The 23032-nt window shown below is 50.6% G+C and overlaps 2 protein-coding genes across 6 annotated transcripts in view; one reads left to right on the plus strand and one right to left on the minus strand.

The window, feature by feature from the left end:
* PSME3IP1 (proteasome activator subunit 3 interacting protein 1) overlaps positions 1 to 5166 on the plus strand; it is a 30933-nt gene extending 25767 nt beyond the window's left edge. For 3 of the 4 annotated variants that reach the window (XM_084755301.1, XM_084755300.1, XM_084755299.1), the window contains one exon: positions 4287 to 5166. In XM_084755301.1, coding sequence (XP_084611427.1) covers positions 4287 to 4504 — 218 coding nt within the window. In that variant the 3' untranslated portion in view covers positions 4505 to 5166. The remainder of the gene's footprint in view (positions 1 to 4286) is intronic. The other variant, XM_084755302.1, reaches the window with a different exon arrangement.
* The window catches only part of CPNE2 (copine 2), a 42103-nt gene continuing 23644 nt past the window's right edge, over positions 4574 to 23032 (minus strand). Inside the window, exons 10-16 of one of the 2 annotated variants that reach the window (XM_084755287.1) lie at positions 22331 to 22390; positions 21542 to 21675; positions 20213 to 20267; positions 17775 to 17826; positions 16595 to 16728; positions 10805 to 11038; positions 4574 to 9811 (exon numbers count right to left, since the gene is read on the minus strand). In XM_084755287.1, coding sequence (XP_084611413.1) covers positions 9704 to 9811; positions 10805 to 11038; positions 16595 to 16728; positions 17775 to 17826; positions 20213 to 20267; positions 21542 to 21675; positions 22331 to 22390 — 777 coding nt within the window. In that variant the 3' untranslated portion in view covers positions 4574 to 9703. Of the gene's footprint in view, positions 9812 to 10804; positions 11042 to 16594; positions 16729 to 17774; positions 17827 to 20212; positions 20268 to 21541; positions 21676 to 22330; positions 22391 to 23032 lie in introns of both variants that reach the window. The other variant, XM_084755286.1, reaches the window with a different exon arrangement.

Raw genomic sequence — 23032 nt, forward strand, 5'->3', positions numbered from 1 at the left:
ACAACTCACTGTCATGTCTCAGATATTAAAACATTCAGATTTCTACCATCACCCCACCTTCCCCCAAATTAGCCATTTGCAAGGAAACTATAAAATGACTTTAACTCCCATCATAAATTCTGGACTACTTGGTGCCATACCAGGGTGTATCCCAGGGTGGTTGTGGTGATGGTGGGGCACCCCTTTCAAGGATCCTCTGTTTAGTGGGGAGACTAGACAATCAGCCTGCCCCTTCAGCAGGTGTTAGGCTTCTGCAGTGCTCTTCCTTTATTGGAGAGCTATCTGGGGGCTAGAGGGATGGGTGGAATGATTCTGCTCTGATTGAAATGGCTAGGTGGCTCCTTGAATTTTTATGTTTGCATTTTAAAAACAATGTCTGAATTAGTTATATATGTATATAATAATCTACAAAGGGGATAAAAGGGTACAGTAAAAAGTAAGTCTCCCCCACTCACTAGCCTTCAGCTTCTTCCCAGGGCAAGCACTCCTGCCTGTTTTTCATGTTTTGTTTTCAGGCTTTGTCAGAGATGTGCATGGGCATGCTCCTGATTCTCCCCAGACTGCGTATATTGTGCTCCTTCTCACCCTTTGCATTTAGCCCATGTTAGAGACTATTCATTTCCAGTGAAGACACAGACTTGCCGTTCTTTCTCTTCCTCTTCCCCCACAGTCCTGTTGTGAAACCCGGAGCCTTGTGTATAGTAGGGTAGCATTTTGCAGTGAGTATGTTGAGCTCCCGCCCCAGCCCAAGATCCTTTATTTTTAGCCATTTGCCTTCTGTCCTAGTTGGCTTCTCTGTTGCTGTGATGAACCTTCAGCCAAACCAACTTGGGGAGGAAAAGGTCCATCCCTATAGGACTCAGCACAGGAACTCAGCCAGAGCAAAGGCAGGAGCCAAGGAGGAATGCTGCTTCCTGGCTAGTTGGCTATGGCTTGTTATGCCAGGGGTGACACTGCCTACAGTGGCCTGGGCCCTCCCATATCTATCATTAATTAAGAGAATGCTCCAATTAAGAACATGCCCCTCAGACACACCCACAAATCAATCTGTGAGGGCAGTTCCTCAGTTGAAGTTCCTTCTTCTCAAGTGATGCAGTTTGTGCCAAATTGACAAACAGTAGCCAGCATAGCTTCTGTAGACACCTCCCTTTTGCTGCTGGAAACAGTTCTCAGGAACACTATTGATGTTGTGAGAAGCCTTTCCCTGTAGAGATGTAAACAACATCTGTCCCATCTTAGAAGACCCCAACAACAAACCAAAGTAAGATTCTGCCAAAATTCACTCTGGAGAGCCTGTGGGTTTATATTGGGATTGCTGACAGAGCATGGGAGTATGGTTACTTACTGCAGGAGATACCAAATCAGCCACACTGGGGGTAGGAGAAGGCTTCACCCAGCATGGATGATGGCTTGCTCTCCTTAGCTGCCCTCCATTAGCCTTCCCTAGCCTTTGCACTCTAGCACCTTCCAACACTCTACTCCAGGTGCAGTTAGGGCAGAATTATATATGGCTGGGAGGCATGCCTAGAGTCTCCTTTGTAGCACAAGGATGATTAGTCTTTCTGTGGTTACTTAGGTTGTTTTGTTGCTTTGGAGCTTTTTCAGGGAAAGCCTTGGCACTGTGTCCAGGGCCTGGAAAGGACCCTTCACCTTTAGAAGGGAGGGCCAGTGACCCTCCCCACCCTCTCCTGCTCTGAGAGAATGTCAACAGTCAACAGGCCTGATGGGATGGCTTGTTGCAAGCAACCACAGCTGATTTGATAAAGGTAGTGGTTATTTTGTTCCAAGGACTACTTCCTACAGTAGTTGGTTAAGTTTGCAGGTCATTGCCAGATTTCCTTGAGCTGTTCCCCACACGTTCCTTCTTAATACATTGGTTCTGTTCCTGTGTTTAGAATTCATGTCTTATTGTTTTATGAACTGCTTATGTCATTTATGTCTTTTTTTTTTTTTAAAGACAGGGTCTCATGTAGGCCAGGCTGGCCTCAGACTCACTGTGTAGCCGAGGATAACCTTTAGCTTCTAATCTTCCTGCCTCTGTTTCCCAAATACTGGGTTTATTGGCATGCATTACTGCCTTAGGATTACTGTTACTGTGGTGAAACATCATGAACAAAAGTAAATGGGGAAGAAAGGGTTTATTTGGCTTACACTTCCATTTAACAGTTCATCATCAAAAGCATTGAGGTCAGGAACCTGGAAGCAGGAGCTGATGCAGAGGCCATGGAGAGGTGCTGCTTACTGGCTTGCTGACAGTGGCTTGCTCAGCCTGCTGTCTTATAGAATCCAGGACTACCGGTTCAGGGATGGCACCATCCACTATGGCTGGGTACTCTCAAATCAATTAATTAAGAAAATGCCCTGCAGACAAATCTTCTGGAGGGAGGTGTTTTCTCAATTGAGGTTCCCTCCTTTCAGTTCACTCTAGCCTGTGTCAAGTTGACATAAAACTGTCCAGCACAACTGCCATGTCAAGTTGTTGTTTTTGCAGTGCTGGGGATCAAACCCAGGACTTCCAACACGCTAAATAAGAACTCTGGTGTGACTGAGCTATGTCCCAGGGTGCTGCTTCGGATGATGATAATTACAGCTCACTCTCCATTGTAGCCCTGGCTGGTGTTGAACTTACAACAGTCTTCCTGTCCTTGCCTCCCAAAAGTTGGGATTATAGGTGTGCAGTGCTCTGCCCTGCTCTTTGTGCTTTTTGGTTGTGTGTCTGTCTGTCTATCTTTTCAGCACTGCTGGGGATCAAACCCAGAGCTCTAGTACATGCTAGGCAAGCACCTACCACTACCTCATTTCTCCAGCCCCACAGCTTGTTTTCTTTATTTATTTTTAACAGGTTAGAAGAACTGTTTACATCTCAGACGTTGTTAGCGTTTGTGATATTTGATGCAGACATTAGCCACTGCCTCCTTGTCACCGTTACCACTCCAGTCATTGCTCTCATTCCGCCTTCTGAGATGTTTGAGCAGTTTATCTCCAGCACTTTCTCCCTTTCCTGCTAGAGAGGAGGAGATGCCCTTAGCTGAATTCTGTGTCTTAGCCTCTCAGTATAGCCTTGCAGTCAATGTCCCTTTTACATTCTCTTGAGGTATCTTCCCAAGTGGGATGTAGATTTGTGGAAGGCAAACCCCAAAAGGGTGTCCTCGTCAGCCCCAGGCAGGGACTTAGGAACACTGAGCTTTCTGTTCCAGTGAGCTTTGGCATCACCTTAGTGCAGGGTCTTCTACTGCAGGTTTACTTTAGTGTTTCATACTCTACCCTGTATACTTAATAACTTATTCAACTCCCCTCATCGGGAAGCAGCGAGAACACCTGCATACAAGTTGTTACAGTGATTAAATGGGACTGGAAGAAAGAATGGAGTTCCATTCTCAATTTAGGGGGTTTTTTTTTGGTTTTTGTTTTAATTTGATTTTTAATTGTGTGAGAGAGAGTGTGTGTGTGTGTGTGTATGAGTTCAGCACCATGGAGACCAGCGAGGGCTTCCAGGTCCTCCGAGTGGGAGGTACAGGTTGTGAAGTGGCCGGTGTGAGTGCTGGGAAGTGAGCTCAGGCCCTCTTCAAGATTGCAATATGTGTTTTTAATCTCTGAATCATCTCTCCAGACTCCTACAACTGCATGTTGTAGATTGGGGCCTTCGTCATTGGGGTAGCAGAATCATAGTGTATATATATCTTTGGCAGAAAAGAGCCACCATGTATGCCACAGTACGTGGTGATGTTGTGCATGGTTTTACAGTGTTTCCTTCAGTGGTTCTCAGTGTAAAAGAGCTAGAAGCAAAAGTAGTGATAAGTCAGTTTCTGAGGTATTCATTTCCCCATCCTGGGGAAATGGCCCTTAATATTGAGCATAACTGCATGGCTGATCTCTGCTAGTTGGTAGTCTGGTCTCTAAGTATGGCATCATCGAATTGTTAGTACCACTCACAGGGGGCTCTGTTAGTCCATCCTTCTGCTAGCCCTGAGTCCCACTTGTTGTAATACCATGACTTGTGAAGACAGGGAATCAAACTATGATAGTTGACTCTAAAAGTTTTGTTCCCTATCTCAGAACTGGTGGGTGGCAAGAGTGGGTAGACTCCAAGTCCCAACTCACTTTTCATTTTTCTGTCAGCTCCTTCACTGTAACCCAGATGCCCAAAGTTTCCCTGTGACTGCATGGAGTTGTTCTGCAGCACTGGGGCTTTTTTATAGGAAGCCCGGACATGGTGTCCAGGGCCTGGGGGTGACTCTTCAGCGTTAGGAAGGGTGACAACTAACTTCCTGTCCTCTCTTTTGCAGAGGCCCCATCCTGCATGTCTCTTGGAAGCTCTTCTCTGAGTGGACCCTCCATCCACTGCCCATCTGCTGCTGTCTGCATTGGCATCCTCCCTGGCTTGGGTGCCTACTCTGGGAGCAGTGACTCCGAGTCTAGTTCAGACAGTGAAGGCACCATCAACGCTACTGGGAAGATTGTCTCCTCCATCTTCCGAACCAACACCTTCCTTGAAGCACCCTAGGTCCTGATACTGCCACAGGGAGCATCTCCCCAGAGGGTTAGATGTCAGTTCTGCCTCAGCATCACCTCCTTCCTGTGCACACGTGACATTTAACCTAACCCAGAAATGTGCCACAGTCCACTTGTGGCTCAAACCTTGCTTGATTTCTCTTTATACTCCAGTACCAAACCCCTTGATACGAGATTTGGGTTCAGGCAAGTCTCAGAAATGCCACTGACAGTGCAAGGACAGGCACCAGCTGGCTTGCAAGGGGTCACTGTACTTTGTTGTTCTTTTGTTTTTTCCTCTCCTAGTAGCACAGGATGCAAGGGCAGACATCTTGATATTCTGTTGTAGGTGAATGGGCTGCTTGGTTCTACCATGTTGCATATGGGCATAGAGAAAGGGGCTGACTAGCTGAAGACATGGAGCTCTGCCCTAGAACTAACCCTTCCTGGATGTCGTGTGGCTAAGTAAAGAGTACAAACCGCATCCACAAGGCAGTGAGCCATCAAAAGCCCTTGAGGTGATGCTCTTCCATGTTGTTCTCCCTTCTCATCCAGCCTGAGGGAGTAGGAAGGAGCGGATAATGAGGACATGTCCATCTCCCGCCCACCTTCTCCCCCAGAAAAAATTGTTTTGATTTTGTTTTTGAAATAAAAGATTTAGTTTAAGATTCTGAATGTTAAAGAAGCAAACTTACTGAATCATAGCCAGAAACGGTAAGTGCTGATAGCTATGCTAAAGAGATGATTAATGCCCTGCAGTTTCTGGAACCCTCAGACTGTAAACTAGTGGGACATGCCTGTGTGTTATGCCTCTACTCTGCTCCACCAAAGCACTACTGTTTGCACATACAGAGTTGTAGCTTTTGACTGTGAAGCTATTTCCAGCCTAAGGTGTTGCCTCAGTACTTTTCCTTTATCCACTGTGCCCCTCCAGCCTCCATACACAACAGCTCCTGGGCCATGAGCAGCCAAAACAGCAGGGTCTTGTCTGTTTCTGTCTCATAGTAGCAGGAGAGGGGAGGGAGCAGGTGTGCAGGATTCAGGTTGGGATGTGAATATGACAGTCTGTGTGCCCTGCTCAGAATGAGCTTGAGAAGTTATCTTCTCCCCGTCCCAGCATCCATTGTTTTTGCATTCCTATGGGTGTGAGACAGACACACACACAATGTGTTGGCACTGACATACCGGCAGGCAAAGGAAGCTCCTCAGTTTTAACGTGGGCAGAGCGGGCCCTGGATCTCATCCAGCCCTTCCTCTTCCCTTCCAGTGTATTGACACTGGTGCCCACCAGCAGATGGTGGTTTTCCTTCGCCCATCACAGAAGCCTGTGAGTGCCACCATCCTTTTAGAGCCTCCCAGTGCTTATCTCCTGACTGCCAATGCGGATGTGTCAGCTCCCTCCTGACAAGACGCTTAGGTAAAACGGAGAGCACCTTTTGTCTTTGTGTCATTGTTCCTGTGACTGTGCTGTCATTCCCACAGCAATGTTCCTGTATCCAAAGCAACCCTGAACCGTCTCAGGAGGCAGGCTAAGGCATCAGTCATCAGTTTCAGGTAGCTTGATTTTTCAGAGACCACTAGTGTGTACTTCATGGTCTCTGTTGATGTTGAAAAATGGTGGGAGGGTTGCAGGGTTTAAAACGTTTAGCTTCAAATGTTAAACCTGTCAGAGCAAGCTCTTGTTCTGTTACCACATCTGCTTCCAGCTCTCCCAGCACTTGAAGCTGATTGTGTTGAGCAGTCTTTAGACCCAGGTTTCTTTTCCTTTTGACAGAGTCTGCTGTGCAGTCCAAGCTGGCTTGCAAACCTCCTACCATCCTTTTGCTTTAGCGTCCTGAGTGCTCAGATGACTGGTGAGTGCCTCTGTACCCAACTTCAGACTGTGAGCTCTGGTTCTGGTGTCTCAGGACCCATAGGTCATTGTACCTAATGTATAGAGGCCTGTAACTAAAACTCCACTTCTGTGGCAAAGCAGGCCAGCCAACAAGAAGCAGCCAGGGCAGACCTGTCGGTCCCTCCCACAGAAGAACAGAAGGAGAAGAGATAGAAGGAAACCCCACATTGACCCACAGAACACAGCCGTGTACCTTGGCAGGTCTCATGGGGGGCGAGCTCAGACAGGGACTAAAAATCCTTGAAGAGAAGATGCTCTGTGTATTGACCATGTAAGACTTTTTATTCCCTAGACAAGCGAGTGTAACAACTTGTAGCATTTGGCATTTTGGGTGTCTTAAGTTGATGTAAATCAAGTAAGCAAGGAATGACCAAAATACAGGATGCATGAGGAGGTTCTGTGCCAACAGACCATTTTACAGACGGCACCTGAGCATCTGCAGGTGTTGACCTCCGAGGAGGGTCTGGACCAGTCCCGCTAGATATACTCCTGCCTGAGAAACTGGGATTTCACAGTAGGTAAGAAAGTACAAGAAATGGTTTGGGTTGGTTTCTCTGAGCCTTGTACATAATTCTTGTAATTTTGAGACCATTTGGAGAAAGCCAGCAGTGATCTGTTCCCAGCCCTACCTGGGAGACAACTGTCCAACTTGTGTCAGTATCACCCACGCCCTTCCAGTCACTTCCTGTCATTTGTCTCCTTGAAGCTATTGCCCACCTGGGTGGGGAGGAAAGAGACTGAAATTCAAGTCACCTATTTTTCTCTCTAAAAAGCCGGCAGGCTGATGAGACTAGACCTAGGCAGGTAGCTGACTCCCTGGCTGCACAGCTTCCAGAGGTCCCAAGACCCAGTTGAAAGAAAGTTCCTCAGACTGAGGCAAGACACACGCACAAGTGAGCGTGAGTATGTGCACGTGCGCCTACACACACACACACACACAGGAACACCCACTACTCAGTAAGGTGCCTTGTTAGAGGTGACTTTAGTTTTGTTTGTTTGTTTGTTTGTTTTGCTTCCCAGCTCCTCACTTAAGGGAGAAGCTTGGTTGACCTGGACCAGGTCTGCTGTTCCAGCCCCTTGAGAAGGGCCTCTTTTCACCCTCCAAAGATAAGCTTACAGTGATCTGAATACAGGCAGACAGGGTCCTTCACTTGTCCCATCCCCTAGGAAACAGGTCATATACATCATGGAGATTACATGCCTCCTCGGTTTGGGTAGGGTATCCAGAGTGTATTAGCATGCTGCACACAGGTTTGTGTGGTAATGGCATTCCCCAGTTGTAACCAGAACAGTGACATGTTGCGAGGGTCAGATCTTGTCAGCTTCACCAGCTCCTGCCTTAGCTCCCGTTAGCTAAATGTTAATTGCTTAGGCACACCAGGTTCCTTGGCTCCAGTGTCCTTGTTGTGGGTATGTGACTCAGCTGTCATTTTAGGCTCCTCCAGGAAAACAAGGGGAGCTCGGTGGCAGTGCACAGCCATTTGGACTCGGATGGCTTGCTGGCATCCTGGCATGCCCAGCCTAGTTACACATGCTGGAATGGAATGCAGGTACTTGTGCTCGATGCTCAGCCGGAATCTTGTCAACACTCTTGCAGTCACAGGTTGCACAGGCACGCCTTAATGCCTGTCATGGGCTGCCGGTGTTCCCTTACCTGTTAGAGGAATGGGTTCAGAGGGAGTTGGAATAGCATTAGCAGGTAGCCCCTAGTCCTCGCTACAGAGGAGACACAGAAAGGCCCCTTGGGAGGCAGTGTACTCTTCTGTTCCTGTGACACCACTGCACAGGTCAGGCAGTGAGATGGGACATGCTGCATTGTTTGAGTGGACTTGTTTTTCATTCTGAAAAAGCACTCTGAAGCCAGCCCTTCTATTCATTCAATAGAGGAACCCCAAAATCCCAGAAGCCCAGTGACTTGCCTGGATTACCCTGCTACATAACAGATCTAAAACTTTTATTTATGCCTAAAGGCTGGCTTGCTGTGGGTTTTTGTTTGGTTTTTTGAGACTTCAAAAGTACACATTCACCTACCTGGGAGCTATACACACTAGACTCCCTGAGCCAGGAATAAGTGTCGGTAGCCAGGTATAGTGGCACACATCTTTAGTTCTAGCCCCAGGAGACAGAAACAGGATGATCTTTGTGAGTTCAAGGCTAGTTTGGTGTACATGGTGAGTTCCGGGACAGCCAGAGCTACATAGTAAGACCGTGTCTCAAAAACAAAACAGACGAGGATCTAGTGGCCACAGAAGTTTGATCCTCACTCCACCATATACACCATAGCTCCTGAGATTGGGACTTGCCTAGTGCTGCTCAATGCCAGCAGCCAGGAAGACTAACCTGGAGGAAAAGGCAGAGCCAACTGCTGGAGATGTCCATAGAACATTGTATGGCCATTAGCAGCTTTTGAGAGGGAAGGCCCTTTCCAGAGCTCAAGGATATGCTGGGTGCAGTAGGGTATGCATGCACAGCGGCCAGCCACGCTTCCATCCATATTCTACCTGTCTAGTAGGCCTGCCATTTGCCTGTTTCTGCAGGCTCATGTCAGGCTGTGGAAGGTCTGGGAACAGTGCTGGTACAGGGAGCTAGAGACCTGGGGCTCAGTAGAAATGCTCACTGTTTTAGTCACCTCTGTCTATCAGAAGGCCTAGAACTCCTCAAGAGAATGAAAGGGAGATAGGGTTGTTAATGTGGAAGAAAAGAGGGGACAGGGAGGAGGGCTGGGGCCAGTCTCTGAAGGAGACGGGTGTGTGCTAAGAGGAAAATGCAATAGAAATGTCAGAGACAGACATAACTTTGAGTCCTGAAGCCAAAGACATTGCCTAGGACATCTGGATCAGTGGATGCCCACTGACCCTCACTAAGGAAGGAGCTTGACAGGCAACATCTGAAACTGCTTTATTCCCCTGAGTAGAACAAGTAGAACACAGTCACGGTATAAAAAGAGCAGACCACCATACAAAGTATGCACTAGCAATACATTCCGTCTTGCAGCTAGGTACTTTAAAAAGCCAGTTATGATTGTAAAAATTTTATTCTTTAATAACAATAATTCGACTAAAATTATACAAAGTACATTCAATACTTAGAGTGGCGGAGGGTGGGGAGAGGAAGCCGGTTTGTCCTGGAAGCATCATCTGTTGACTCTAACAAAGGAGCCCAGCTGGGCTGGGGAAGTTGGGGGTGGAGGTCCGGTTGTAAAAAACAAAAACATGGACTGGTATAAAAAAAAAAAGCCACCCACGAGGAAACAGGGTGAACGTGCATGTTCCTGGGGAGGCTGGGGCCTCAGCTGGCATGCTGCTGCTGGGCATAGGCTCAGGCAGGCTCCGAGTTGGTGGGAGGCAGGTTTTTATGCTTGAAATACTGCACTACTTGCTGAGGCAGCTCGGCCAACACCGCTTTGGCCAGAGTTTCTTTTGCTGCCTGTAGGGTCCAGGTGGAGAGGAAAAGGAAAAAGGAAGAGGAGGGTTAATAAGCAGAGCTGTGATAGGGGGCCATGGAGGATGGCAGAGCTGAGGGCCAGGGCCAACTCTAGCAGTGACATCCTTGATGGTGAAGTGCTCTGTACTTATACGATGGAGATGTTTGGGGAAAGACCTTAGAGGATGAATTTGGGGGGGAAAGAAATGGCTGTTTAGCCTACTGGGCTTGAAGCATTTCCTGACTAACAATTTGGCTATGAGGAGCAGCAGTGAGTGGCCACTACTGAGCAGGCAGCCACAACAAAGTATCAAGTCACTTGTCTTATACAGCAACAGATGACCAATGCCCCACATTTGTCCTAGGAAGCCAGAGGAAGAAACGAAATAATCCTAGGCAGATAACATGGTGACCACTGGGCCACTTGCTGAGGCTGGTTCCCAGGGTTTAAGCCCCGACATCCCCATAGGCTTTAGCTGAGGGAACAGGCTCAGTAAGGTCATAGCTTACCTAAGACTGGTCACATAAGAGTTACAACTTAGGCTGGCCACTCAAAAGTCCTCGATCCATCCAAAACCCAGAACATCTCTTGGCCCTTCTGCCAACCCTGGCCGCCTCATGGGCCATCTCAGTAAGGCCAGAGCCACTTCTAGGAAGAGGCTGGCAATCAACACTGTCACCAAACTTCTCCTGTGTTTTGGGGAAGAAAGCCAAGCCCATCATGATAACCCAGGACACTACCTTGAGCCATAATCTGGATTAGGTCCCACTCCTGGGTTCCTTTGGCTTGTGGAAATAATTGATCACAGTCACAATGGCCTTGTCTTAGGCAAGAGTGACACAGCATTTGCTTTCATGGGCCCTCAGAAGCCAACAGCGTATGAGGGGTGGGGTGGGGGCGGGGGAGGGATCTCAAAGTGACCAGATATCCATCATGGACTATGAGCTCTGTTGCAGACCCTGCTGCTGCCCCTCCCAACCTGGGCCCACACTCACATTGCGGAACTCCCGGAAGGGCACGAACTGCACGATGTCCCGGGCTGCCTCCTCGCCTGTATGTGAGCGCAGTCTACGGTTGTCCCCATCTAGAAACTCCATGGCTGCAAAGTCAGCATTGCCCACACCCACAATGATAATGGACATGGGCAGCTTGGAGGCCTGCACCACGGCGTGCCGTGTCTCCTCCATGTCACTGATGACCCCGTCAGTGATGATAAGGAGGATGAAGTACTGCTATAAGGAAGAATCAACCAGGTGATGAGTGAGTGCCACCCGTCCCCTCCAAATCCCCAAGGCCTGAAGGAGGCAAACTGCCCACACCTTAACTTCCTTGTTCTGGGTCCTGGCCCTGGACTCAACTGGCTCTGCCAGTTGCTATGCAGTGCAGCTCTGGGTCACTAAGACTTAATCTGCCGAGCTTTAGTTTCATCATCTCTTAAGCTGGAAGTTACTGCTCAGGGCTGGCGTGTCAGCCGCCCAACAGGCCCAGGCTTGCACAGGAACACATTCTAGCCGACAGCCTGTGTGGCTGGCCTACCTCCTCTGTGCTTGTGGGCAGGAATATTTGTACCCTGTTAGCTCCATACTTAGCACAGAAGGAGACACCTGCAGGGGCTCAGCACAGGTTATCTGGACTATTACTTCTGGCATGTGGATCAGGGTCAAGTCTAGATTGTAGTGTTGTCAGAATTGGGGCAGAAGGAGTTACGTAGGTGTTGAGTGGTCACCCTGTTCTACGCACGCACGGCAGCTTTGAAGCAGACTGGTTTCTTAGGCTCTGTCTTTCCTAATCAGAAGGTAGGAAGCTTAGGGCTTTGGGCAACACGGGCTCCAGGTAGACACTAACACCATTGTACTGTTTGCTCTGTGTCTTCTGTCACCCTCTGTTTATGACAAGTGACACCAAACTTCCATATAGCAAGATGTGCTTCTTTATTTCAGTTAGTACATTGAATAATGAACATGGGTGATCTGAGGATAAAATGCACACAAGATGACCTGGTATGGAGAAGGTAGATGACATTCAGGAAATTCACTGGACAGTCCAGCAAGTGGGCCTCGGACCTAAAGTTGGCTGGCACCTTGCTTTCCCCTCAGTGCTGTCCTGGCCATCTTGTGGCCCTATTCAGAGGAATTTCTGAGTTCTGCCCTACCCATGAGATAAACAGACTAATTGTGTGCTGATTCACTGTCAGGGCCTTCTGTCCTCTAATGTAACCCCTAATTGCCAAAAGAAAAGGCCATGAAGCTAAGGGAAGGCAGAGGTGACCCAGGTGGGCATGGAGCTGCCATCTCACCTAGCAAAGCTGTGCAACTCGCGGACAGTACAAACTTAGCCTCCAGCGTACCCGTTTCCTCCTCTGTCCCAAAGTACAAAAGACAGGTTGGGGTATGGTTGACTGGTGCAGACACTGGCCCCACGTTCCATACCCCGCCCCCCCCCCCCCCCCCCCGCTCCGAAACTATGCCTTTAAGAGACCAATCCCCTGCCTGAGGTTGCTTGTTGCCATGGAGATAGTAGCCTGAACCCAGCAGTAGAGAGCTTCTGCCTGCCGCCCTAGCTCTAGTTTTATCAGTCCATCTAGACCCTTTCTCTGCCAATTGTTTCAGGGTCCCTTCACACTAACCCCACCCACCAGGCAGGTCAGGGCAATATTTCTGGGATTTAGGCCAGCAGAAGGGGGCCAAGAAGAGGCCTGACACTGAGGAAAGAAAGGTCTAATTGGCTGCTCAGTCAAAGGTAAGTACTTGCCCTCAAGCCCAGTCCCACTCAGACATGTGTCCCCTCCTCCCTGTGGTGGTCTTGCTCTCTGTTGTAGAATGCTGGCTTCTTTCCTAGGGATGTAGAAAGGCAGAGCCTGGCTTCCTGCAAGACTGCAGGTAAAACAGGAGGTGCAAGGGACTCAGACCACCAGATGGCTCAGAGGGCTTACATGACTTGCTACAGTCCCATAACAGGTAACTGACAGGTTCTAGGTCCATCTGTCTGATTACAAAGTTGGGTTGCTTTCCTTCTCTACCCACCCCCTTGCCTTATTGGCTGGTTACTGTGAGCCTGGCAGAGAAAAGCTCTCTTGTCACCCATTAACCTGGAGTTGGAGAGTCTAAATGACTGGGTCAGTGGCCTAGGACAGAGTTCAGAGCCCTGGCTATCACACTCTCACTCCTCAGTGCCACAGCCGGCCTTAGCAAAACCAGGGCCAGCATAAACTGAAGCTTCAAAAATCCTAGAGGCCCCAGAGCAAACCAGAAGGGCTGTGGAGGGAGAGAAGATAGTAAAAGGGTGGTGTCCCTTCTGTGCTGGTTCCCTCGATGCCCTTCCTGGCCAGAGCTCTAAGACATGCCTCAGTGCCAAATCCTCTGTCCCAAATAGGTACCATGCTTCCACTGCCAGCGATGATTCCACAGGGCATCCCTATACACTCCTTCCCTATACCCTAGGTGCCCCTGTCAGCCCAGCACACATTGCACATCAGGGGCCTGGAGCCCCGTCCAGGCCTCAGAAATAGCCACATCATCAAGTAGAATCCATACTGACTCCCAGCACATTCAGAGGGTAAAGCATCTATCTCTTGTTGATTCCCAGCATGCTTCAGGGCACTAGGGCTGCACAGTTGTATCGACTGTATTAATGACTGGACTAATAAACAGACCTGACCACACAGTTCCCAGGCAGTCTGAGGAAGCTGCACTCATCCCCAGGTAGCATCTGAAAAATTGCCTGCCAAGGTCTCTGGGAGGGAAGCAGAAGACATTCCCAGAGGGCTGGCTGCTACCTGTATCCCACCCCTGCCACCAGATGCCTAGGGCACCAACCAGGAATGGACCACAAAAACCAAGGTCTCCCTGACCAAAGCAGAGGCCACTTTCTGGTCACTCAAACCTTTTTATTACCCTCCAGTGGCTCCTCACTACCCTCAGAAGGAAACCCAGAGTGCTTGATGGCTCCCAAGGTCCTGTAGGAGATGGCCAGCCTTCTCAAATTCGCCTACCCTGCCAAAGTCTCACACATGCCTCTATCAGCTATACCCACACACCAAAACCCTGGCTTTTGCACATGCTGTTGCCTCTGCTGGGACGGACACACTCCTGCACGAACATATGTACCCCTGTGAAGCCAACTCTTAAGTCTTAGCTTTGACATCCCCTTCTAAGCATCAACTTTCCTTGTGTCTGCTGTCAGGTACTATCTATGTGGTCCTATGCCACAACTATCACAGGCTTAGTCACACTGCGTCATTGCCATGGCCTCCCAGCTAACTCCTCGCTAACCTATAAGCTGGACCCAACTTGTCCAGGTATCTGTGGGGTTGCATAGAAATGCTCAGAAAAGGCACATGGAACAAATGAATGGGAAGAGTGAGACCTGCTAGAGATACCACCATCTGCACTCAATTTCCTGTATGTGGGTGTGCTGCATGTGCATATTTGAGGGGACAGGGAGGGCAAAGCAACAGTAGATTGCCCAACACCAAAACATGGCTAAACAGAAACATCAGCTAATCCACCAATTTGCTGTGAGCCTCACTGCACAGGATAACTGAACGTTAGCCTGGGTGGTACCCTAAGGTGTTCCTACAACCAACCCATCTTGTGTGCCAGGCTCTAGGCTGAACAACGCGAGTGCCCCTTTGGGTGAATCCCTACAGCACTTACAGAAGGAAAATGCTATTGTATGGGTGAGAAAACCAAAGTAGAGTCCTTAAACTGCCTGCCCTAGTAACACAACCAAGAAGTGGACAAGATGGGCTTTGAACTAGTCCTTTCAGCATGTGGAGCATGTAGTTGAGCCACCCCACAGCCCTACTACTCCCCTCCTTTGGTGGAGAGGGTGGAGGTAAGTGGTAGAAAAGTGGTATCTACTCCTGGGCCTCAGAGTGGGAGGGGCAGTAGAGACTCATGGCTAGAGATGCATAGGATCATCTGAAGTGACAAGGTGTTAGCTTACCCTGGGGAAGCCAGGGGCGGCTTGGAGTAGCAGGTAAGAACAAATCAACCAGGGCTGACTCCAAGGGTGGTCTGACCAGGTGTCTGAGCATGGGTCTCAAGTCCTTTCGCTTAGAACAAAGGTTCTTGCTAGGAAAGGGGAACGGTGGACAAGAGCTCTGCAGTCCCAGAATCCCTCAGTCATGAAGCCACTTGTTTGCAAGCCCCAGCTCCTGCCCTGCTGACCCCTGGCTGACAGCAGGTACAGAGAGGGAGGCAGGGGCCTGACACACTGCTCATGTTCCCTGCCCAAATGGTTCTCCTGAAGAGGAAACCAGGCCTATTTTCACGTGCAGCAGACAACCTTGTTGGCACAGAACTTGGCAACCCTCACAAGCAAGTAGTAAAGCTGGAGGCTGCCCTTTCTCTGCCCTACCCAAGCTATTAGAGCTCAGCACCCCCAGGAACTAAAGACCAAAACATGATTCCTGGCCTCAAAATTACTGCCCATTCAGGTTACCCCATCTTACATCACCACGGGTGGTGGGGGTCAGCACTCCCAATGCATCAGAGGAACTGGGCTTAATGAAAAGCAGGAACCTAAGTTCTTAGCTGCCACAGTCGGGGCTTTAGCCATTTAAGGCAAGGCACATGACAGCCATTCCTGGCTTTGTGTGTGCTATTCCTGCTTCCCTGAGACGCAGTTCCTTGCACCCACGGACTGTCCCTTCAAGGCCTTTTGGAGTAGGGGGACTAGGGGTACAATAGGATTATCAAATGCTAACCACCTCAGGCAGTCTGTCAATTTCCCCATGACACAAACTGGACACTGGTCTGCTCTAGATACACATAAAGGGGTAGAGCAAGTGACTGGGATGGGCTCCATCCCTCCAGAGCCTTGTCTGCCTCCAAGACAATTAGGACAGACCCAGGCCTTTCCAGAGCCAGCCCGCTGTCCACTTCTTAGTTCCTCCTCTCTGCTGCTGCTTCAGGAAGTCAACCTCTGTTTCTCCAGTGCAGGTGCCTCCCTCCTCCAAACAGTCCCACTGTGGGCCCCTCATTCATGGTATAGAGTCTTTCCTTTGGGATAGGCTACTGACCTAATCCCATCTATCCATGGAGCTCTGTGCACCCATCACCCACCAGGTGCTATGGCTGGGCTAAGGTGAGTACAGAGAGCCCCGGCCCATGTGGCTGAATCCTCAGCCAACAGATGAAGAACCTATGGTCCAGCGGCTGCTAAATTGCAACAGAGGCAATGAGGGCATGGACCAAGCAGGACCACATGGAGATGGCCTTGCAGAGCCATGCAGTATGGGAAAAGGCCCTGGCAGGATGACCATTCCTGCAGATGCCAAGGCTGGTTACCTCCCACATCGTAGACATCCCCCTGGCCCCACCCCACATGGCAGTCTTGCTACTGAGCCCTAACCTAGGGACATACAGTCCGGGGACACACAGTCTGTAGCCTTCCCTGTTAAGGCTTTGGACCAAAATGTTCCAAAGGGCCAGCTCCTAAGCCACAGGGATCAGGTAGTGGCCAGCCCCTCCCCAGGAGCCTTCTGGGTCACAAGTCTCCCTCCCTACAATGCACCAATGTCACTGCTTTCCTGAGTAGGGCTCCAGGAGGCAAGGCCCACAAACTGGGCTCTTATCTAGTCTCAGATCCAGATGGACAACAGCCTAGAGAGAGCCTGCATCTCACCAAGACAGGGAACCAGGGGAGGTGAAATCTGTCTCTTGCCCCATACTGGTAGGAAGGTAAGAGCACACACCCAGTCTGACTTCCCTCCTGTTGGGCAGGGTGCCACCCACTGCCAGCCCCATCCCAGCATGCACACGCTCTTCCTCTCTACTTACCGTTGCTGTCTGCTGTTGTGTGGCCTGGGCAGCAAACCGGGCCACATGGTTGACGATAGGGGAGAAGTTTGTGGGTCCATAGAAACGGATGTGGGGCAGGCAGGCTGAGTATGCCTGGGCGATGCCATCCACGCCTGCAGAAGACCATCTGGATCAGCCCAATGTCTCTGCCCCCACCTGCCCCCACCACCTGTATCCTGCTGCTGACAAGGCATCATCTTCACCCTCCCCCAGAACGTCCCTGCCATTGCCAGTGTGGCCTTGAAACAGAAAGCTCTCAAAGGCAAGGCTAAGGGAATGGTTGAGAGCCTGATGGTGAATCAGATAGGCCTGAGTTTAGGCCCTTCCTTGCTGCTTCTACCTGTAGGTTGGAGTGAGCTCTTTAAGCTTTTTGAGGCCCTCCTAGTGGGCGAATGACAAAGATGTCTGACAAAGTGGTGACATGGGGAGTTATCTGGAGGTCCATTCTGGACACTTGGCAGCTGCTGTGGTAAGGCAGGGCTTGCACAGCTGCTTACATGCCAGGCGCTCTGCAAATAGCTGTGTCATGACCAAACAACACACCACAACCCTATGTTCTGTTACAGTAGGCCTCTGGCTGAGGGCTAACATGAACCAAGCTGAGTTTAGATAAGCGAGAGCACAGGGCCTCACGTATGGCCAGGAAATGCCCTGTATCTCCAGACCATGACTACAGACCTACAGTGACAGAAACACCTTCCTTCTCTCCGCCTCAGTCTCTGAACTGTCTTGAGGTTTAGGTGCGGACGGGGCAGATCCTGCACTCACTCCCCAACTCCTACCTGCCAGGCCACTGCCCATCTTTGGCCATTAAGGCTGTTCCAGCAGAGAAAGGCAAGCAGACGATGAGAGCAGGGTTGCAACGCTGCCTTTCTGGACTGCTCAGAACTCTGCCACATGTTCCCCTAATTCTCATCACACCTCCCTGCTTAGAGCAGGTAAAGGTTAAGGCCCAGAGAGGTGCAGTAACTTCTACAAAGCTGCACAGCCAGGAACAGGCAGTAGTTAGCCTTAAGCCCAGGAGTATATGACTCCACAATTCTACTATTCTCCCCGCTTGTTCCGAGTACGTGTGGCAGGGCTGGGATAGGGAGGACAGAACCCGCAGTCCTGTCCCTTCCCACTGCCTACTGCTTCTTCATGCAGGGCTCATACTCACCTGAGCAGAAAGGGTTGGTGGGGTTGAAGTTGATGGCAAACTCATGGGACACCTAGAAAACAGAAGACCTGCTAAGAGGCAGCATCCTCCCCGACACCTAGGCCAGCCCCCCTTAGGCTCCTCTCTCACCCTGCTACCTCTAAGTTATCGATCCCACATCTTCTCCCTCACTTCATAATTGGGAAGCTGAAACTTTATAGACTAGTCCACTGTCCTCTGGGGGTCCAGGCTGCTGCATACCTCCCTCACTAAGAGACCCCCTGAATGGGACAGAGATGGGCCCCAAGGACAATGGGGCCCTGGAACACTAGGAATGGCCCTGTTCCCTCTTCCCATTTGGCGAGCTGCTTGTTTGGGCCTTGAAGGCTTTCCCAATCTTAGCACCAAGCAGGCAAGGTGCCAAACAGAAGTCTGCCACACACCACTCAGCTAGCTTGGATTGGCTGACCACAGCTCATTGCTAAACTAGGGATCGATCACACCATACGGTGGGGGCTGGGTGGGTCACGTGCAAGCTGTGCAGATCCCCAAGGTCTGTTCCTGCATCCGGGTCCCAAGTCCTGGTTCCTGGGCTGGGGCTGGAAAGTGGGCTCAGTGGTGAAGAGCACAGACTGTTGTTGTAGAGGACCTGAATTCAGTTCCCTGCATCTATAACTCATGGCTCCCAACCTCCTGGAACTCCAGCTGCAGATGAACCAATGCCCCTGGCCTCTGCCAGCACCTACAGTCACATGTCCATACCTCCCTCTGACACACACAACTAAAAACAAATCTAAAAAAAAAAAAAAAAGCTGCTGAGCCACTAGGTTGGGTCCCAGATCCACTCTTGTCACAAACAAGGACTTCACTTCAACTGTATGCCAGGCACCAGCACAGCAGAGAACCAAGTGCCTCCACACTAGGAAATCACTGGGTACTGTGAGGACAGTGCTGGACAGCCAACAAACCAGCTGAAGGACTCAACTGGCTCAGTGATGGGCACATGCAAAGGCCCTGAGGTAGAAAGGAAGAAAGGCTGGCTCACAGGACAGGGGTAAGGTGTGAGAATGACAAAAAGGAGGGCCAGGCCTGGAATCTCTGGCAGTGCAGGAACAGGACAGAACAGCTGTGCTATCCTAGGCTCACCACAGCGTGCTGTTTTAACACCACTGGGTGCTTAGCGTGGCCAAGCCCCAGCACCCCCAGAATTGCCCTATGACATTTCCAAGGCTTTTGCCCAAGAAAACGTCTCATTCAGCTGAGTTCTTTGGAAGTTGACTGGTTTCCTAGCAACAAGCTCTTGCTGGCTGGGCCTGGCCACTGGCTCACCCTACCTGCCTCCCTGTGGCATCTATGCTTGCCCAGAGGCCCAGCCTGGGTCCCACAGAGTCCTGCCTCACTGTACAGAGTGAGGATGCCCATTGTTCCTATGTCAGACGCAAAGCCATTCTGACGCTGAGGTGAGCTGAGAAGAGTGGGGGAGGGGCATACTACTTCTAGACGAAGTGTGCAACACAGCAGAGTGGACAGGAGAGGGGTCTGGCTGAGCTTGGAATGCCATCCCCATTGGTTCCTCCTCTAGAAAGCAACAGGTTTGGACATGACCCCCTAGAGTCCACCTGCCCTCCTGGAGCCCAGGCCTCTGGGGTGAAGGTGACCTCGGGTAAGCCACATTAAAGCCCTGAGCCTTGGCTGTTGCAGCTGTAGAATGGGATTGTGTTCTATGGCTCTGGCTGTAGTAGCTCTCCAGCTCTGTGGCCTGTGTTCTTGGTGACTTCTCAAGCTGGTGCACCCAGCGTTTCCTGCTGCCATAGGTGAGGTTCTTACCTGCCGTCCACCAAGGCCACCCCATGGGCATCTAGGGTTCCTTTTTTTCTTTCCCTGTCTCCTGCCCTGGCCCTCCTCCCTTCCCAGAATGTTGTCTCTATTGTCAACCCCATGTCTAACCATGGCTGCCGCTGTCTCCATCCACTGGTGGCTGAGGGTCCCTTCTCCCCTCCCTGCGACTCAGGCCGATTGGTACTCTATCCACCCCCTTATCCAGCCTCATCCAATGTGAAAGGAGGACCATGGATGATTCTGTAGCTCGTGGTAAGAATGAAACGAGGCTGGCAATCAGGTGGAGTTGCATGCAAAGCAATCCAAGAGCTTGCCCTCTGGCCCTTCCGGTTTCTATGCTGTGACTTCTCCCTGATCTACTTTCCTGCCTCCAGGCTCGCAGCGCTGTGTGCCTTGCCTCTCCATCTCGCCCAGAGTTGGGTCCCGGCCCCAGCCCTGAGTTCCAGGCCATCTTCCGCTTCTTTCTTGGACTCACGCACAGAGAGGTACAGGAGTAAGACACAAGTGCACTCTGGACTGAGCCCCCAACAGACAGAACCCCAGGGCCTCCCCCAGCCCCCCAATTATGCACCAGCCCCAATTCCACCTCAACCAAAGGAGGCAAGGTCCGTTTCACTCACCTTCCAGTCTGGCGGTAACTGGGCCCCAAAACCCAGAGCAGGAAACATCTTATCACTGACCAGACAGAGAAAACAAGTGAGATATTTGAGCAACACCCACACCCACATCCACACCCCCTGCACCACATTCTCCTCTCCTGGTCTACTGCCGAAATTCCCCACTAAGCCCATAATGCCTCTCTTTCATACTCCCTTGACTTCTTCCTCACATGTAGTAAGCAGCCGTCTCCAAATCCCAATGCTTTCTAATGAGAGCTTCTTTTCTTCTTTCTGTTTGTTTTGTTTTGTTTTTCTGAGACAGGGTTTCTCTGTGTTGCCTTGGCTGTCCTGGGGCTTTGTAGACCAGGCTGGCATGAAACTCAGTGATCTGTCTGCCTCTGCCTCCTGAGTGCTGGGATTAAAGGGCCGGCTACTGAGAGCATCTTCCCCCCCCCCTCCCCCCAAGACAGGGTCTCTCTGTGTGTAGCCTTCACTGTCCTGGTCTCACTTTGTAGACCAGGATGGCCTTGAACTCACAATGATCCGCCTGCCTCTGCCTCCCGAGTGCTGTGGGATTAAAGGCCTGTGCCACATCCGGCTCAATGTCTTCTCTGTTAGCTCATGCAATATTTGTGTCAAAGACACTCTGGCCACTGTGGAAGATGAACTGCCAGGACCCAGGACAGAGCCGGGGGACCAGTTAAAGGTGGGCAGGAGGCAGCAGTTTTGCTGAGCCTGAGTGTCAATGAAGGGGCTGGGTGACCTGGTGAATATCATGGAGAAGCCTTCCTTGCCCTGCATGTTGTATGTATCTTAATATGACCTGAAAGCATGGCCATCCTTTAGGTCCTAGTCTCCTGAAACTCTGCCACTCAGGCCCTAGTCTTTATGTGTGGGCATTTAGATACATTCTTAAAACAGTAACAACAACAACAAAAACCCCAGGGTCTCACTATGTAGCAATGGCTGGCCTAAAAGTCACTTTGTAGACCAGATTGGCCTTGAACTCACATAGATCTGCCTGTGTCTGCCTCTGGAGCACAGCATTAAGTCCCTCAGCTGGGAAAGCAGAGGCTACAATGTAGCAATTGAGTTTTATCTTCCATCCTAGCACACTCTCTCACTGGATGATTGCCACATCACATATAGGATTCTAGTTTGAACCCAGATTTGGCAGGCCAGGGTACGGCAATGAGTTGGCATTGGCCCCATGGGCAGTGGAAGGGGCAGTAACCAATTGTGCACCATTCCTAGGTTTGCAGAACCCTGGGTCCCTTCTAGCTCTGACAAGCTGAACTTCCCAGCTCTGAAGGGCCACCAGGTGACCTTCAGAGTCATCCCCAAGTATACCTGTCGTAGTCCTGAATGATCTGTCCCACGGCCCAGATGGCTGACAAGTATTCGTTGGTGCCCATGGGGTTGATATAGTGCAGAGAAGAAGGGTCGAGGGGATTCCCGTTGGAGGCTGTGAAGTCTATTCCAACCTGCAGAAGGAGAAAAGGGGCCAAGTGGTGTGGCCACCAACCCCAGCATGGCCTCGGGGAATAAGAGGTCCTAGTGGACACAGGAAGTCTACTCGTTTCCCAGCACCAATAGTCAAGATGATGGATGAAACAACATGTAGACTGTTCAAGTCCATGGCCCTTCAGTCTAGGGGAGGGGCAAAGGAGAACGAATAGAAAATTCCTAAGACGAGACAACGAACGCCAGACATGTCAAAGGACAGAAAGCACCAAGGGAGGGTCTCCAAGAGGGAGGCAGAGGGAACAGTGCAAAGCCCTCAGGTGGGCAGAGAACTGCCAGGCACAGAGGCATGGCTGAAGTGCAACAGAGAGAAGAGAGAGGAGCAACTGGCCAATGGAACCCTCCTGGCCAGTGGGAGGAGCTGACCTTTCTTCTCTGTAGAGGGGCTTGGTAAGCAGAGTGGGAGGTCCTGTGTAGCCCTGCTCTGCCCCTGGCCAAGCCTGATTCAGCTACCCACCAGGACAAACTCCCTAAGCCCTTAACTCGGAGGCCAGTTACATCCCTTATCCCAAAGACGTCCTTGCTAAAGTTTATCACATGTCACTGCTGCTGTGACAGAGGCCTGAGCCTGAGGGGAAGACTATGGTTTGGGCTGGTGATGGGGAGTGGTCTTACTGTGAACATGAGCTGGCAGCCTCCCAGGATGTAGTCCAGGAACGAGTAGTTTCGGTGTATCTGGAAGAATTGGTGAATCAGTGGGTCCCGATTTTGACTCTGAATATCCCTGTAGGAGTTGATGCTTGTGTCTTGGAGCCTCAGGAAGAGACCAAAGGCCTCTGATCTTATCACAAAAGACTCCAAAGCCCTCTAGCAAAGGCCATGAGTGGATGAGGACCATTCTAGGCAGAGACCAGCTTCCCAGAGCCAGTCACACATGAGCATTAGTCCTCCAGCAGAGAACTTCTGCATTCACCTCTGTTGGGCAGCCACCTTCCTGAGCCCTCACACTCTCCCTCGCTAACACACAGAGAGCGCAGATGCCCATCCAAGGTCTCCAGGGCATATTTACAAAGGTGGGGGATACCATGTCTGCTGCCAAGCCCTCTGTCTCCTCCCAGCAAAGCCTGTTGGCCTTTCCACATCAGTGGTATCAGGGATCTTTGCCAGATAAAGGTAAGTAAGCAAATTTTTAAAGGGGGCATCCCTTCCCGGTGCCTATCATGCCTCTGCTTGGGAAGATGACAGGTTTGTGACCAACCTGGACTGCACAGGCAGACCATCTTAAAATCAGGCTGGACTGAGCAAGGTGGTGCATGCCTTTAATCCCAGCACCCAGGATGCAGAGGCAGGTGGCTCATTGTGAGTTCAAGGCTAGCC

The sequence above is a fragment of the Acomys minous genome (genome assembly GCF_964271855.1).
Source record: "Acomys minous genome assembly, chromosome: 14".
Taxonomy (NCBI): domain Eukaryota; kingdom Metazoa; phylum Chordata; class Mammalia; order Rodentia; family Muridae; genus Acomys; species Acomys minous.